This window comes from Eschrichtius robustus, chromosome 15 (genome assembly GCF_028021215.1).
Source record: "Eschrichtius robustus isolate mEscRob2 chromosome 15, mEscRob2.pri, whole genome shotgun sequence".
Taxonomy (NCBI): domain Eukaryota; kingdom Metazoa; phylum Chordata; class Mammalia; order Artiodactyla; family Eschrichtiidae; genus Eschrichtius; species Eschrichtius robustus.
In genome coordinates this window covers 80,378,237-80,396,688 of record NC_090838.1, presented here as the reverse complement: position 1 = coordinate 80,396,688, position 18,452 = coordinate 80,378,237, and the positions used below count along the sequence as shown (strand labels likewise).

Here is an 18,452-nt window from a genome sequence, read left to right as displayed (position 1 = left end):
AACTCCTACTCATGTCCATGATGTTTCATGAATTGAGTGGCTGTGCTCATTTGAGGGAGGTCCTGGGTCTGCATTTGCTGACCCCAGCACAGTGTCTGGTACACAGAAGTTGTTCAAAAACTATTTGATTGATTGAATAAACGTGGGTGTTTTTAGCATAATTGCATGAAAAAAATCACATCCATTATGAGGACCTCATGTCCTCTCTCTGTTTATTGTACAGTTTAAGTGTCAGGTTCACGGTTATAATCACTGTCCTGTTCACCTCAACACCTTTGCTCCTCTCTTGTCTCTTTGCTCAGTCAAGTGCAACTCTCTGTTACCCCACACCTGCAACTGTGCAGGTAGCACGGCTGGAGAAAACCTCCCACAGCTGTGCTGACTGGCCTCACTGCCAATTCATGGCAACTAGCTCAAGCGGGTTCTTAGCCCAGAAATGCTTCTACATTGTCTCATCCGTCACTCCTGTATCCTCCTGAGTATTTCGCACCCTATGTTACTTCCTCAGACTGCTAACACTTCCTCTTTCCTCTCCATTCTCAGCTCATGACCTTGCTCCCCACATCACTGAAAAAAAAATAGAAGCAATGCAAACAGAACTTAAATGAATTTTCACCCCCACGTCTTCCCCTCTACTTGCATCTGTGGGCTTCCACTCTGGGGTGAGCTGTGCGTACTCCCTACCCACGTCAGCCCCTTCACTGGTGACTCCATCGCATCCCTTCTTGCCTATTCAGTGACACTGGTCCAACAATGCCTAACTCTGTCTGCTGCACCATCAATATAATTCTCTTTTCTGAATCATTTCCATCAGCACACATGTGTGTTGTTTGTGTTCTCCACTTAAAAAAATACTTCTCTCTTGACCTCACATACCCGTCTAGCTATTACCCATCTCTTAGTGTTCCTTTGTGGCAAAACTCCTTGAAAGAGGTGTCCCTGATTCCCCTCCTTTCTTCTCTCTTGAACCTTCTACCCCATCACTCCACCGGAACAGCTCTTGTCAAGATCACTGGTAACTCTACACTGGTAAATTTAATAGTCTTCTCTTCTTTATACATTCTATTCTGCCTTTGTTCAATGATTGTCATTGTCATCCCTTGCACATGAGTAAATTCCTAGTGGGCTTTGAAGCTAATGTAAGTACCCTTGAGGAGTTATTGGACAATGTGTTACCACTTTAAAATCAAGCAAGTTCAGACATATACCCGGAAAAGACAAAAACTTTAATTCAAAAAGACACATGCACCCCTATGTTCATAGCAACACTATTTACCATAGCCAAGACATGGAAGAGAGACCTAAATGTCCATTGACAGATGAATGCATAAAGAAGATGTAATGTATATATATATATATATATATATATATATATACACTCCACACATAGTGGAGTATTACTCAGCCATAAAAAAGAATGAAATAATGCCATTTGCAGCAACGTGGATGGATCTAGAGATTAGCATACTAAGTGAAGTCTGACAGAGAAAGACAAATATCATATGATATAACTTATATGTGGAATCTAAAAAATGATACAACTGAACTTATTTACAAAACAGGAATAGACTCACAGACATAGAAAACAAACTTATGGTTATCAAAAGGGAAAGGTGGGGAGGGATAAATTGGAACTTTGAGAGTAACAGATACACAGTACTATATATAAAATAGATAAGCAACAAGTTCCTACTGTATAGCACTGGGAACTGTATTCAATATCTTTTAATAACCTACAATGGAAAATAATCTGAAATGTATATATACACACATATATATATACAATTGAATATATATATGTAAATGAATCACTTTGCTGTACACCTGAAACATTGTAAATCAATTATACTTCATTAAAAAAAATAAAATCAAGCAAGTCCTACTTCTCAAAGAGATATCCTGTGATGTCACCGACCTGGACAAACCAATCAATGGTGCAGCAGTTCACAAGGGATGGAAACATCCGGCATCGGGACCGAAAGGCCTCCCCAACGGGGCTCATGCAGAGAACAATGTGCAGCTTCTGACGGACTCTGCTGATAAAGTATTGAAACACCTGACAAAAAGAAAGACATTTTCAATTTAGAATAAGGCTGAACCAACCATGAAAATAAGTGTTGGCTAATGCATCTGACTCTACCAATATCAAACTTAAAAAATTTTAGTATAGTGGATGTGTGAATTGTTTTAACATCCCATTCCAACCCCTTTTTCTCATGCAGACTGGAAAGATTAGATGACATTTTGCAGACTCTGTTGCAACTTGGGTTTGGGATGTGATGTAGGTCCTCTTCATCAGTGGACTTAAGGAGACCCCTTGAATAAAGTGGAGAGAGGTATTCACACAAGGCTTTACTTTGGGGTAGGAGACAATTGGGAGAAAGAGACAGGGTACAGGGCAACTAGTTTTGCAGGTGCAGAGCCTGGCAGAAATGGCATGGACCTGGGGGTCACTGTCTCTGGATGTGGCTCCTTACTTCAGCTGCTCCCAACATGGTGGGGGACACGTGGCTTTGGAGCTGGCAGCTGAAGCAGTAGCACACTGATTGGTTAGAGGTTTCCTGGATCAGCAGAATGGTTGTGGCAGAGGCAGCAGTGTCCTTGACTGTTGACTTCTACAGTGTCATTTCATAATCATTCCAAGGAATTCAGCCTGGAATCCCTTTCTTTAGCCTTCCCAATGGTTGTGTCCCTCGAATAAAGCCGTTTCTGCTTACATTGGTTGTCTGTACCTATAAGTCCTGACCTAGCAGTGGAGGGAATTCTCATGAAAGGACACAGAAGAGATGATATGAGAAAGACTGGCCCAAAAAGTTAGATAAGGTGCAGAAAGAAGAGAAAGGCCTGGGCTAGACAAATAGCGGCTTACAGAGTGTAGCACGGTGTTGGAGAAATGGATGTGGACAGCAGCTGTGTTGTGTGTGTGTGTGTGTGGTGTGTGTGTGTGTGTGTGTGTGAGAGAGAGAGAGAGGCTGAGAGAGAGAGAATGCATTTCATAATCTTGCTGATAGGAAAGGCAGTCAAAAGTATTGAACTCTTTAAGCAGGGCACTGGAGGTGTGTGAAATAAATTTGTGTTTAAGAAGGATAAGAGAAGCTTTCCAGTTTGGACAGATCTATGATCTCCATGGGGTAGTAGGGTTTCTGTTTTCTGCTTTCCATAACAGTTTCTGGAAGTCTGATGAACCAATGCTTTAAATGTAGGAAATGAAATACATAGGATTACAAAGGAAACAAATTATATTGAAAAAATTCTATCCATGGACTGCTTAAGGGGATTTGTGGACCACTGGAAAAAGGCTAAGACAACTCTTTGTTTTCCAAAACCTTCTTACCATTCTGACATGTCCTACCTCATCTCTATTCCCCTCAGAAATTCCTACTTCTTTCACTCTTGGTCTGGTGGCTGCTAAAACCTGCTCCAGTTCATCCTTTTCAAATAAATTAGGCACTTCACCTGAGTTCAGGACGTTATTTATATCTTCTAGAAACTCTTCTACTACAATCTGTAGAAGAAAGCAGAGTGGTCATTATACCTTATTCAACCATTTTACATTTACTGCCTGTATATTACAAAGCAAATATATGATCTAAAATTCACATTGAGTTAATTTGATCTTTAAGAGAAGATGACCCTGGGGGAGTGGCCAAGATGTTAAAGTAGGATGACCCTGAGCTTACCTCCTCCCACGGCAAACCAAAATTACAACTATTTACAGAGCAACTATCAATGAGAGTGACCCACTTCATGCATAGAAATATAAACAGAGAATTAGGCAAAATGAGGCAATAGAGGAATATGTTCCAAAGGAAGGAACAAGATAAAACCTCAGAAGAAGAACTAAGCAAAGTGGAGATAAGTAATCTACCTGATAAAGAGTTCAAGGTAATGACCATAAAGATCCTCATGAACTAGAGAGAAGACTGGATGAACACAGTAAGAAGTCTAACAAAGAGAAGATATAAAGAAGAACCAAACAGAGCTTGTTTCTAAAATTTCTATGAAAATACAAAAGATCCTGAATAGCCAAACTCATCTTGAGAAAGAGGAACAAAGCTGGAGGTATCATGCTCCCTGAGGTCAAACTATACTAGAAAGCTACAGTATTCAAACAGTATGGTATTGGAACAAAAACAGACTCATAGATCAATGGAACAGAATAGAGAGCCCAGAAATAAAACACACACTTCTGTGGGCAAGTAATCTACAATGAAGGAGGTAAGAATATACAATGGGGAAAAGACAGTCTCTTCAATAAATGGTGCTGGGAAAACTAGACAGCCACATCCATAAAGAATTGGACTACTTTCTCATACCATATACAATATATACTTTCTGTCCATTTCTCTTTCTCTTCTTCTGAAATTCCCACAATGTGGATATTGTTTGTTTTGATTGTGTCCCATCAGCCCCATAGGTTTTCTTCACTCTTTTTCTTTCTTTTTATGCTTCTGACTGGATAATTTTAAATGTCCTGTCTTCTAGGTCACTGATTCTTTCTTCCACATGGTTGAATCCTTTTGAAGCTCTCTATTGAATTCCTCAGTTCAGTCATTGTATTTTTCAGCTCTAAGATTTCTGTTTGGTTTTTTAAAAAATTGTTTCTATTTCTCTGTTGAACTTCTCATTTGTTTATGCATTGTTTTCCTAATTTCATTTAGTTGCCCATCTGTGTGTTTTTTGTAATTCACTAAACTTCTTTAAGAGGATTATTCTGAATCTTTGTCTGACAATTCACAGATCTTCCCTTCTTTAGGGTCAGTTATTGGGGCTTTATTAGTTTCCTTTGGTGGTATCATGTTTACCTGATTGTTCATGATCCTTGATTCCTTACATTGTCATCTGCACATTTGAGTAAGTGATCTTCTCTTCCAGACTTTACTGGTTCACTTTGGCAGAGATTGTTCTTCACCAGTCAGCTCAGTCTGGGTTTCTGGACATAACAACTGGTAATATCTTTGAGCAGGTGGGACTTGCTATCAATGTCTATTTTAGGGTAGGGATAATGACTGAGCTCTGAGGTCATGGGTGATGCAACTGGCTGAGAACAGTTGGACAGGACTTCTGACTTGGTTTTAAATGAGCAAGGCTATAGGATGAGCTCTGTGATTGCCTGGGTTCTCTTATCAGGTTTCCTAGACTGTTGGGACTGGGTACTACACTTAGCGGTAGGTGGGGCTATGAATTAGCTTCCCTGCCCTGGCAGAGTGGGAGAATGGGCTCCAAGCCCAAAAAGGCTTTTTGTGGTCTGGTGGGGTGGGGCATGGCAGGGAGGTACACTCATGATTGGGCACTGTTATGAATTAGCTGCCTTGCTGAGGTGGAGAAGGAGAGCTGGTTCCAAACATCTTCCTAGGTGTTTCTGGTCAAGCTTCCTGCTCGGAGGGGCTGGGAACTAAGCAGTGGATTGGACTATGAATTAGCTGCCTTGCCTGGGAGGAGCAGGAAACTGGCTCCAAGGCTGGAAAGGCTCTTTGTTTGTGGTCTGGACTCAAGCTGATCTGCATCCCAAGTTCTGTGGCTGGACAGTGCCACTCCACTGGCTTTGCCCTGTGGGCCATCTACTCTGTCTGCCATACTCTCCTCTTGAGCGTTGCTGGGCTACACAGCTTTCCAGGTGTTCTGGCCAGGCTTTCTGGCTGGGCGGGGCCAGGAGCTACACTCAGCAGTGAGCAGGGTATGACTGGGTGGGTGGGGGGACCGGACCAGGCTCCAGGGCTGGCAAGGCTCTTCATTTGAGGACCTCGAATCAGGCAGACCTGCACCCCGCTGAGTTCCCTGGTCAGACTGGCTCTGCAGACGAGCAAAGCTGCTGGCTTGGACCACTACTTGGGCGCTGTGGGTAAGAACTTGGTTTGTCATGATCTGAGTGCTGGTTGTTACATCCGCACGCCTTCTCCGTCACAGTCAGATTCCCAGAAGTCAAGCACTGCAGATTCCTCCACCATCCCTGTGATGCAAGACTCCCAAGATGCTACCCAGAACACTGCGGGAGCTGGATGTCCACCCTGGGCTCTTTCTTTCCACTGGAGAGACCCCAGGCTCAGAGGAGACCTCTTGATGTGGTGCTGTGCTGGCCTGGGAGGAGGGCAACGTGGTCAGTGTGTCATTGCTCCTCTTACCCTTCTAACGTGGACTTTCTTGGTCTCTGTGGTGCAGGGGTGTGCTTCAGCCTCACCCCCCAGGTTCTAGGATTTTCTCCGTGTCTCGTCCGTGAATAATTGTTAGGTGTTCTTGTGAGGGGGAGCAGTCGGGACTGACCTATGTCACCATCCTGGTGATGTCACTTGTTGTCACTTTGCCCTTGCATTATTTTCCTGATGTCACGAAATTGTTTATGTGTTCTCTTGTAGTTCTCTGAGCATCTTTAAAACAACTATTTTGAATTCTTTGTGGGGCAATTTGTGGATCTCCATTTTTTGGGGCCGGTTATTGGAGGTTTACTGTGGAGTCACGCTTCCCTGATTCTTCACCATCCCTGTAGACTTTAGATGTCTGCCCATTTGAAGAAGCAGTCACCTCTTCCAGATTTTATGGGCTGACTTCGGTAAGGGAGACTTTCAGCGGTGGGTGGGGTCACACTGGGGCACTAGACGCCAGGTCTAGTGGGGCAGGGCACCGAATATGGGGACATGCGGTGTGGGGAGGTTATGTGACCTCGGCTCAGGCCACAGTGGCCACACACTCAGTTGCGGGTCTTCTCTCATTTGTAAAAAATATTTACATACTCAGATATAAGGTCACTGGTTGTCACAGATGTTAAAAACATTTTTCCCACTTTATTCGTACTTAGTCATTTTATAGTGTTTTCAAAATTAAAATGAAGTTTAAAGTACTTATGCATCATATTTATCACTTTTTTATTCCTTGGCTGATTTCTATAAACGTATATTTTCCCTAATATTAAAAGTGTAATCAATGTAGACAATCCTCTATTATGGAGTAAATTCAGGATCAGTTAAATTTGTTGTAGACGTAGATGTAATCTTATTTTGATTTTAAATTTAATTTCACCAAAACATATCCATTATTTTTTCCTTTTCTTGAGTAAAGCATGTTTCCCTAATTGATTGCACTTAGGGAATTACTTTCTTATATTTATTTCTACAGGAATAGTTTATTACCTGTTTTCTATGTCCTTTCCCTCCAAGAAAAGTTAAGTCCTTTCTTGCCCTCTTAACCTCTGATCACATTTACTTACTTAGAATTTAAAGGGGGAAGCAATAGTTGGTAAAAGAAGTAAAAATGTATCATAAAAGTCTTTCATAAGGCCCAAGAACTCTGTTATTAGAGGGAATGATTCCCTGAACTACATCCTAAAAACTATTTGAAGTACACACACGTGATTGTAACACTTGTCCTTTTCCTGTTCTTGCTCTTTCGCTATTTAGATATGTACCTGGGTGTCCGTGAAGAGGAAAACCATATTCCTGTCTTCTACACCAGCCAGTTTGTACAGCTTCCTCAGGTCTTCATGAAAACAGTCATAATTATACCCCCGGCTCAATTCAATCTGCAAACATTTGTAACCACATATGTGAGCTGCAAGTCTTGTAAGAGACTGCTTTCCTGTGCCTCCCACTCCAACCAGCAGGGCATTGCCTCTTTCCTGACGAATCATGCGGGCGATCCTGCGGGAGACAAAGCAGACAAAGGTTTATTTCAAGTGTACAGACAAGGCTTCTGCTCAGAGGGCCTGCCCCAGTGTGGAAGGCTGGTGGCCTCTGGAGGGTCATCCCCCAGCCAAAGGCCACAGGGAAGAGCAGGGTATGTCTGAGGTTCACGGTTGGGAGAAAAGCACCACTGGTTTCCTTATATCCATCTCTCCCCCATTTCCTATAGGCTGTTGGCCTTGGTCACATAAATTAAGTAAGGTAAAATCTCTTCTCCCTTCTTCAAAGTGTGAAGGATTTTGTTAGGGAGGCTGGCTGCTCTAGGCCACTACTTATATTAACCTTTATATGGGCAAGCAGGTCTCTATTTCTAAGGATGAGCAAGAGAAAAATCGCTGAATGTAGGACAGGAGACTGCAGCTCAGAAAACATCAACAGGAATAATCTGAAATGGATTTACTATATCAACAAAATTTTAGAAAATTTCTGATTCATGTTAACAATAAGAATTTTTTAAAAATTGCAATCATGATACTAGAGTGAGCACTCAGAAAGGGGAAAAAAATCCAAGTGTAGGAAAAATTGATTGTTGATGGAAAGTCTGACTACTGAATTGAAAACCTCAGTGGAAGATGGGCCTCACAAATAGGATACCGTGGAAAATTGAATAGGTGAAGTAGAAGGCAAACCCAAGGAATTTAGCCAGACCTCAGAGGAAAAAAGATAATGATATTAAAAATGACAAGAGAGAAAATGGAAGGTAAACAGGAGAAACAAATTGAATCCCAGAGGCCACACAATAGGAATTCTAGGAGAAATAAGAGGGGATAGAGCTGAAATAATAGAAGAAATCCCCAGAGCTGAGCCCCTAGATCTGAGGAAGTCACTGAGCGTCAGGAAAGAAAGTCAAAGAAGACAAGCAAAACACTAAATGTTTTCTAGGAGATCTATAAATATAAAATAAACTATGCGTGTGTGTGTAGGTGAATGTATGTATGCATGCATATGTGAATCAAAGTATGAAAGAGAAATCTATATTTTAGACATAATTGAAAATTTGTGAGCATCTGAAAAATAGATATAATAGATTAGTCCCAAAGGGACAAATAATTTTAGGCTGGCCTTAGGCATCTCTTTTACAAGATGACATTCCACAATGGTTAAGAGGGAAAACTATCATTTTATTTCTCAGAGAGTAAACCACCTGCAAATCATTCCTAAAAGAGTCCTTGAAGGTATATAGAGAAGTATGAATAAAATTCAAAAACTCAAGAAAAAGGGGGAAGGGATGTCAGTATAAAAGTGAGCAGTTTGTATGAGAGTCAGGTTCATATACTGTTGTTAAGATAGAAAGGTAATGGTAGGGCTTCCCTGGTGGCGCAGCGGTTAAGAATCTGCCTGCCAATGCAGGGGACACAGGTTTGAGACCTGGTCTGGGAAGATCCCACATGCTGCGGAGCAATGAAGCCTGTGCACCACAGCTACTGACCCTGCACTCTAGAGTCCGCAAGCCGCAACTACTGAGTCTGTGTGCCACAACTACTGAAGCCCACGTGCCTGGAGCCCGTGCTCGGCAGCGGGAGAGGCCACTGCAGTGAGAAGCCTGCGCACCGCAACAAAGAGTGGCCCCATTCACTGCAACTAGAGAAAGCCCGCACGAAGCAATGAAGACCCAACGCAGCCAAAAATAAATAAATTTATACTAAAAATAGGTAATGGTAATGTCAATAAACTCACCTTAAAAAGAAGATGCAAATGTAAAAAATTTCTTTTTAAAAAATTATCACCTAAAATCTCAGATTGGGTCATCAGAAACTAAGAAATCATGAGAGAAACGTAAAAGCAGGTTTAATTTCTCTCTCAATCTCTCTCTTTTTTTCTAATAGGAAGGTATCTGTCATCTACCTTCTCTATTTTTAATTCATGATGCTGATAATTGGAAAAAACAAAGTTCAAATATTTGAAAAGGATAATGGCCTTATTACTTTTTTAATTAAGAAAGTAAAATATGATCATTATAACTGATGGGAAAAAACCATTGCTAACACTTTACCACTTGTAAGCTCCATCGCGAGGGCCTGGATGCTGTCCTGCTCTCTATGGGAGCAGTGTGTAGCACATAGTAGGTGTTTCATAAATAAATTTATGTCTGTTGACTTGTATGTGTGTGTTTACAAAAATGGAATTAAACTCTACACACCACATTTTGTTTTGTGACTGTTTTGCTAAATAATGCTTTATGGACATTCTCATGCCAGTAAATACAACAATAGATATACCATAATTTATTTAATTGGTTCCCTACTGATGGATATTTAGTTCTTTTCATGGTTTTGTTATCATATTGACAATATTAAAAAACAAACCTTAATGCTAGCTGCAAATAGAATCCTTTCAGATCATGAGAGAGAGAGAGAATCCATGAAACAAAAAAGAGGATGCATTAAAATAAGTTAGAAAATAAGTTAAGATGGCATAAATGTGGTTGTTAAAGCCATACTTTGAAATAATATTTAATTATATAGGCTTGTGGAGGCTAATGAAATGTGTTAAAGGCATAATGTTTAGCTCTATGTGCCATAATCGAATTTTGTAAAAAAATTATATATACTTATAAATATATTTGAAAGCACCATACAATTTTAAGTGACTGTCTCTAGGTGAGGAGGTGGAATTACGAACAATGTTTTTGTAAATTTACTGTAATAAGTGTATTTAGTATATAATCAGAAAAATAATCACTATTTTTTTTTAAAGAAAACGAAGTAGATCTATTTCTCCCTTGTAGGAAATATAAAGATGTCTTCCTTATGCAGTAGTTCTAGCATCTTGGTAATAGGCATTTTTATAAGTAAAATTACATTTATGAAAAAAGGAAATAAACATGTGATTTCTCATTCTAACTATCTCTGAAATTCAGTACACTATCACCAAATCACCTACATTGAAGTAATCAACTTCTAAAGACCTTAAAAACTGTGAATTAGACGACAGTGGTTAAATAGTTCTTATGCGCCATCATCTTTGGTGGCAGGGCATAGGAGCTGCGTAGCGTGAGCTTAGAACGGGGAACGTACAAGGACTGATTTGAAAATGCTCCTCTGGGACAAAGCACAGACTCCTAGGTCATTATTCAGGATCGTCTGAAATAAGTATCAAACTTTCAGATTGGTCTTCTACAGCTTCACACTCTCTCCTGCCCTTATGGTGAATGTGCTGTTTCACTGCCCAGAAAGCCTTGATAACACTGCTTTGTCTAGAATAGGAGTGAGCAAAAGATGGCCTATGGGCCAAAACTTACCCAAAGATTGGTTTTTCAAAAAAATTAAAAAAATTTTTTTACGGCCTATGAGCTAAGAGTGGTGTTTAGATTTTTAAATGGTTGACAAAAAAATCAAAAGAGTAATATTTTATGATATGTGACATTATCACATGACATTCCAACATGAGTGTCCATAAATGAAGTTTTATTGAGCACAGCTGCGCTCATTTATTCACTGAGTGGAGGTGGCTGCTTTTGCGTTACAATGGCAGAGTTGAGTAGTTGTGACAGGGTCTGCAGCAGAGCCTAAAATATTTACCATCTGGCCCTTTACGAAAGAAGGTTGTAGCTCCTTTCCCTAGGACCTGCCGACTAAAAACTGTCGCTTGCCACCTGGTTCTACAAGAATGAAGTCACTAACCATTGCAGTCTCTGACCTTCAACACACCCTGAAAGGAGTTCAGGGTGGAGATCAGGAATGAGGAACTCTGTGCTCTAGGAAAAACTGGCAGAACAGGTCTTCAGATATATATTTTCAGGAGATTTTACGAGCTCGATTTCTTGCATCTTCTCATATCTAGAAAAGCACTAAAATCGTTAACGGAGACATCTGCTCCTTGTGACTAACAGCAACCTTCTGCCAAAATGTGTGCTTGACTGCACGTACCCCCCTTCACCAAAATCATCTCCCCCCTACCTCTCTGGAGCAGTTCCTCGTAGCTATCTGAGAGGCTGTTTTCTGCTAGCTTGTAGTCCTCATTTTCCCCCCAATAAAACTTAACTCATAACCCTCACATTGTGCTTTTTTTTTTTTCATTTGACAGATCCTTTGCTAACTCCTCCCCTAAAACAACTAAGACCCACAGGTACTATTTCCACTGCTATATCTCTATCACAATGCACATCTAACAGGCGACACTTCAGATCATTTGCTTATATCTCCTCAGCTACCTCTGAGAGTATAAAATTGAGGGCTGAATGGATATGTAATAATGTTTTGTTATTTTTTCCCATAATGCACAAGGGCTCTATAGTGGATGAAAATATTGAATATCATAAATATCTTGCACTTTATATGTTACTCTTTCCTCGTTTCATTTACATTATAGTAATTTGTTTTTTCCATCTGAGATTATTTGAAACAAATGACTTGTCCTTTCTGCTTCCCAGTGTTATTTTTTCTGTCAACTTACATATCAATGGATAAAAAACTCCCTCCACTGAGAATCCTCCAAAGTTACATTTTCTCTGCTGTAGGAGGCAAGAGATGGCTCTCCTAATTAATAACTTTATTTTAACAGGGAGATCCATTTGACCATCCTTGCAGTATGGTGACAACTTTGGGGGCATGTAATAGGTAAACGGCTTGGTACAAACTGCTCTTCGAAAGCACAGGCTCTGAAGTAAATTTTTATTTTTTCTGAGTTGGGAAGGCTGTTATTCAGTTATCCTATGCAACAAGACAAGAAACTAGAATGTTAACAAATGGAAATGTAGTATCTGCTATATTGCTGAATATTTAGTGATTTTCCCAAAACTCATGTTCATAATGGAAGTCCTTTTCAATTGCTAATCAGTAGTAGGTGTTTGAAAGTTCTTACTTAAGACAAGTAGAAATTCCTCTCTAGAAAAAAAGAGAACACATCTACATAGTTATTCACATGGCGGTCCTTTTTGCAGGAAAACTAAATCCCCCATTTTACAAATGGTTTTTAATTTCCTTCTGTAATATTTTAAGCAAACCTTGAGTAGCCTGGTGATTCCCTTTCACAAAAGTAAGAGAGATTATAAATATAATTAAGCCGAGTTTGCCTATCGTCTGGTCTATTCTTCAGGAAGTTTCTCAGACCAGAGTTCTGCCATTCTTTTCTTTTCTTTTTTCTTTCAGGCTTAGGGCTTGCTTGAGCTATGGGAATAAAAGTTGTTAGGAGTTAGCGTGTGGGTATATTGGCAGGGGGACAGATGGGAAGAAAGTGGTATCTTGACAACCCAATGAAAAACTATTTTATGTTACAACACTTGAGCTGTGATGAACATAAATCCTTGAATTAGAGTTCATTAAATAGCAGAAGTATAGGAAGGGCAAAAGACTTGGTTTGCTTATGGTTATGGAAGAAAAATCCTGGAGATCTGTCAGTCTTAACAAGGTCCAACACTAAAATATAGTTGACAAGAGAAACAAACAAAGCAATTAAAATCTTGCCATGGTAGTAGACCATGGGAAATCCTGTCCTCACACACATTTTGCACTGCTTATTCCACAGAATACTATATCAAATCTGGGTATCACATTTTAAGTGAAACATCGAAAAGTTATAAAGGGCTCGGTATGTTGAAGACTGGAAATAATTGTTACTAGGCAATAGTGAAACATCTGGGATAATTATGCCTGGAGAAGGTAAAGCTAAGAAGAACTTGGTCATGATTTTCAAATATTTGGAGGGCTGTTAGGAAAAAGAGTGGATCCATTTTGGGTGGAGGCATCTGCAGTGAAGTTAGAATCAAAGCACTGGATATGATCCCCAGCCTGCCACTCACCAGCTAGAGGGCTTCGGACAATTCACTTAATCTCTCTGTGGCACACGGTATGGTCCAAAAATGCCTGCAATAATGTTTCTGGTCCTACTTGCTCTTTGACCCTATGAAGAGATAGAGTCTCTGATCCTGTCTTGTGAACCTGGGTAGCCCTGTATGATGCTTTTACTGACAGAGTATGGTAGAAGTGATGCTGAATGACTTCCAAGGCTGTGTTGTGAAAGGCCATTTGCCTTCTGCCTGGCTCGCTCTTGGGGCACGGGCCTTTGGAGCCCTGAATCACTGTGTAAGAAGCCCCTGCACTCTGATGCTGCCTTGCTGGAGAGACAGTGGAGTCCACAGGGAGGCAGAGATGGGCCAGGTGTTCTAGGTGCTGTCTGACTGCAACTGCATGAGAGACCCCAGGAGAGAATGGCTGGGAGCCATGAGAAATAATGAAAAAATAAAGCTACTAAGTATTACAGTGGATTATTATGCAGCAACAGACCACTGGAACAGTCTCTGAGCCTTATATTTAGAAAGATCATGATATTGAGCCATAGAGAGGTGTTATCAGAGTTAAACGAGATACTCCATATCATGGATTATATTCACACTCAGTGCCATTATTATTATTATTACGACTCCAAAGGACGGAATGAATATAAGAAGTCACAGGGAGTAGATTTTGACTTACTCTTGAAGGGTCATTTCAACACTTAAAAAATTTTTTTATTGAAGTATAGTTGATTTACAATGTTGTGTTAATTTCTTCTGTACAGTAAAGTGACTCAGTTATACATATATATATATATATTCTTTTCCATTATGGAATTAAGAATTCCATTAAGAATATATATATATATTCCATTAAGAATTCCATTAAGAATATACATATATTCTTTTCCATTATGGTTTGTCACAGGATATTGAATATAGCTCCCTGTGCTATACAGTAGTACCTTATCATTTCAACACTTTTAACACATATTTACAATTTAAGAATTGTTCAAAAGGACATGAGCCACTTTAAAAAGTTGTGTATGCCCCAAGGACTACAGATATTCAGGCTGCATACCTAGGTGTCGGGGATGACCCTTAAAAGATACTTGCAGTGGGTATGAGTCAGACTCATAAGCAGATGGAATCTATGATCCTTGCATTCAACTTGTTTTGCTATAAACAAAGAAAAACTCCCTATTTCTTTAGGCATGCATGTTAATCAGCCTGGTTATACTGTACGTATCTGTAAACAACCTCAGATCTTTTTTTTGGAATGAGATAGGACATCTTCAAAAACAAAAACAATCTATTAATGTTTAGCAAAGATAATGACCTCTGAGATTCCATAAAAAGTTCATGCCATATATATTTTAAATATATCAAAAAATAACTTTTAAGTTACAGCAAGATTTGCTAATAGACCTTTGTCCAACTAGCAATCTATTTAAAGAGTGTTTTACAACTTAATCCTTACCTTTTAATATAAATGAAATTAGATCAATGCATTATTAGGCACATTATGACACTATACCTTGCAACATGCTCTATAGCGTCCTGGAAGAACACCAGCTTTACTTCTTTGGGGTTTATAAGGTTATAATCATCAAGATAGTCCTGTAGAACATTTGCGATTTTCTCCATATCAGGCATGTCATCATAAATCCGGTCAGTCTTATCTGCTCCAAACTAGAAGATGATTTATTGGAGAAGAACCAAGTTGGATCAATTCTGATATATAAATATATATAATATACATAACCTTAGGAGGGAACATTATTTTATCTATATTTTTATTTAATCATTTGCTTATATAAGCTAGCAGGGCTTTAAACCAAGGAAATCAGTTTAAAGAAACTCAGATGTTCATGGCTAACTGAAAAATCCATTTAATTAAACCTCTTCAAGTGGTACATTGGAATTTCAATGATCTTTGCAATAAAACTCACACAGAAGCTCAGAAATAATTTAAAATTTTTTCTCACTTTAACTTACTCTGGTTTCATACTTTTGCTCTTAAGCTGTTGACATCAGAAAAGCAAAGTTGTTGAAAATTATGTATGGAAGACTGTGTTATAAAAAGTCATGCCAGAACTATACATAGTTTTTACACAGCAGTCATTTAATTAAATAAATCATTAAGCATGATATTTGGTGTAAACTATAGGCAACTGAGTGTCCGTTTGGACCTATTGATAATTTCTTGTCTTTGCCCTAGCAACTGCCCTGGGGACATTTTCTTTTGGAACCATTGACTAAAATACATATAGGCAATGGAAGAAGAGTCCAACTATTCTTTTTGCTTTGCTTCATTTCCCCATTTGATAATAATATCGTTAGAAACACACAGGAAATATAATCACCACCTGAAAATAAACTTTGGATTTTGATTTTAAGAATACATTTAAATAGACATATTTCGCAGCAAGATATTTTTTTGACCCACCTCCTAGAATATTGAAATAAAAACAAAAATAAACAAATGGGACCTAATTAGACTTAAAAGCTTTTGCACAGCAAGGGAAACCATAAACAAGACAAAAAGACAACCCTCAGAATGGGAGAAAATATTTGCAAACAAAGCAACTGACAAAGGATTAATCTCCAAAATATACAAGCAGCTCAATATCAAAAAAACAAACAACCCAATCCAAAAATGGGCAGAAGACCTAAATAGACATTTCTTCAAAGAAGACATACAGATGGCCAACAAACACATGAAAAGCTGCTCAACCTCACTAATTATCAGAGAAATGCAAATCAAAACTACAATGAGGTATCACCTCACACCGGTCAGAATGGCTATCATCAAAAAATCTACAAACAATAAATGCTGGAGAGGGTGTGGAGAAAAGGGAACCCTCATGCACTGTTGCTGGGAATGTAAATTGATACAGCCACTATGGAAAACAGTATGGAGGTTCCTTAAAAAACTAAAAATAGAACTACCATATGACCCAGCAATCCCACTACTGGGCATATACCCTGAGAAAACCATAATTCAAAAAGAGTCATGTACCACAATGTTCACTGCCACTCTATTTACAATAGCCAGGACATGGAAGCAACCTAGATGTCCATCAACAGATGAATGGATAAAAAAGATATGGTACATATATGCAATGGAGTATTACTCAGCTATTAAAAGGAACAAAATTGAGTCATTTGTAGAGATATGGATGGATCTAGAGACTATCATACAGAGTGAAGTAAGTCAGAAAGAAAAACAAATATCATATGTTAATGCATATATGTGGGATCTAGAAAAATGGTATAGATGATCTTTTTTGCAAAGCAGAAATAGAGACACAGACATAGAGAACAAATGTATGGATACCAAGGGGGAAAAGGGGGGCAGGTGGGAGGAATTGGGAGGTTGGGATTGACACATATACACTATTGATACTATGTATAAAATAGACAACTAATGAGAACATACCGTATAGCACAGGGCACTTTACTTAATGCACTGTGGTGACCTAAATGGGAAGGAAATCCAAAAAAGAGTGGATATATGTATATGTACAGCTGATTCATTTTGCTTTACAGTAAAAACTAATACAATATTGTAAAGCAACTATACTCCAATAAAAATTAATTTAAAAAATAAATATATTTCATACAAATAAATTGTTTAGTATTTTTTTTTAGTTGTCAGGGGTTATCAGGGTGGTGAGGTATTGCATACAAATAAATTGTTTAGTATTTTTTTTAGTTGTCAGGGGTTATCAGGGTGGTGAGGTATTGCATATGTGCATGATATAAAGATGAGTCCATTCATTTGTTTAAACAGCATTGATTGAGAGCCTGCTATATACTTAGCTCTGTGCAAGAAACTAGGGATTTAGGATGAACAAAACAAACATGGCCCTTGCCCTCTCAGGGACAGTAAGAATGTTGTACCCAAACAAGAGTTAACTTGGTAAAACAAGACGGCTATCTGTCAACATAGGTAGGGTGGTTAGACGGAAGTCTTCTAACATAGAATAAGGTTACTCATCTAGAATAAGTCTATTCTAGGTAGGTCTAGAGGGTAAAATTAGGGCCTATGTGTAGATGTTATTGGGGGAACAGACTTAAGGAAATTAGTACAAGGAAAATTTTGCTACTAATTAGAGCTACCCTGAAATGAAGAAGGCAGAACTGCTAACTAATTAGCTTCCCATAACTGGAAACCTCTGAGCAGAGGCTGAAGAACTACACAGGATTATAGGAAAGGAATTTGAGTCCTGAGTTAAGAGACTAAATCTCTTTGCTTCCTTCCAAATCGAATACCTGATTAAAATGAATGTATTTTAATTATTCAAACTATTATTAAAATGAATGTAGCTAGATCAGAAGTCAGCAATCTTTTTCTCTCAAGGGACGTATAGTAAATATTTTAGGCTTTGCAGGTCATATAGCCTGTGTTGCTACTACTCCACTCTGCCTAGTCATTAGAAAGCAGTCATATAAATAGTACACAGTCAAATGGGCCGTGGCTGAGTCCCTATAGAACTTCATTTACAAAAATGGGTGGTGGGTGGATTTGGACTATGGACCATAGCTTGCTGACCCCTGGTCTAGATCTCTAATCTTCACATGTGCAAAGCTCTTGTAGAATATGAACTTGAAGTAGAAAATAGTAAATGCTTTATAGTCTTCACATGTAGTCATCAATACAACATACTTACCTTAATGAAATCTCCAAATATGATGGGTCTAGTCAAAAAATATTCCAGGCCTATTGCAATTCCAAAATGTTTGTCTATTCAAAAAATAAAATCAATTCTTAGTATAACAATAAGCTTGAATGCAGGATATTAATGATAAGATATACAGAATAATAACCCCTGCTACTTTATTTAGAAGCCTAATTGGTACACATGAAACTGAGGGAAAGCCATGTTAATGCCATACCACTTTAGTTTGGTTGATAATCTCCCAGATTTAAGATTAAGAATATTTACTATTAGTAAACATTTTATTAAATAACAGATATTGAATACATATTAATAAATTAGAAATACTTTAGAAATATACTGGTTTCTTATCCAACAAAATGCTATTTTTTTCCTTCTTTC

General features: G+C 38.7%; 1 protein-coding gene across 1 annotated transcript in view; it reads right to left on the bottom strand.

Moving 5' to 3' along the window:
- Positions 1-18,452, bottom strand: part of DNAH6 (dynein axonemal heavy chain 6) — a 297,879-nt gene that overhangs the window by 104,057 nt on the left and 175,370 nt on the right. Inside the window, exons 44-48 of the mRNA XM_068564239.1 lie at positions 18,063-18,136; positions 14,924-15,078; positions 7,400-7,631; positions 3,353-3,505; positions 1,916-2,056 (exon numbers count right to left, since the gene is read on the bottom strand). Of these exons, the coding sequence (XP_068420340.1) occupies positions 1,916-2,056; positions 3,353-3,505; positions 7,400-7,631; positions 14,924-15,078; positions 18,063-18,136 (755 nt within the window). The remainder of the gene's footprint in view (positions 1-1,915; positions 2,057-3,352; positions 3,506-7,399; positions 7,632-14,923; positions 15,079-18,062; positions 18,137-18,452) is intronic.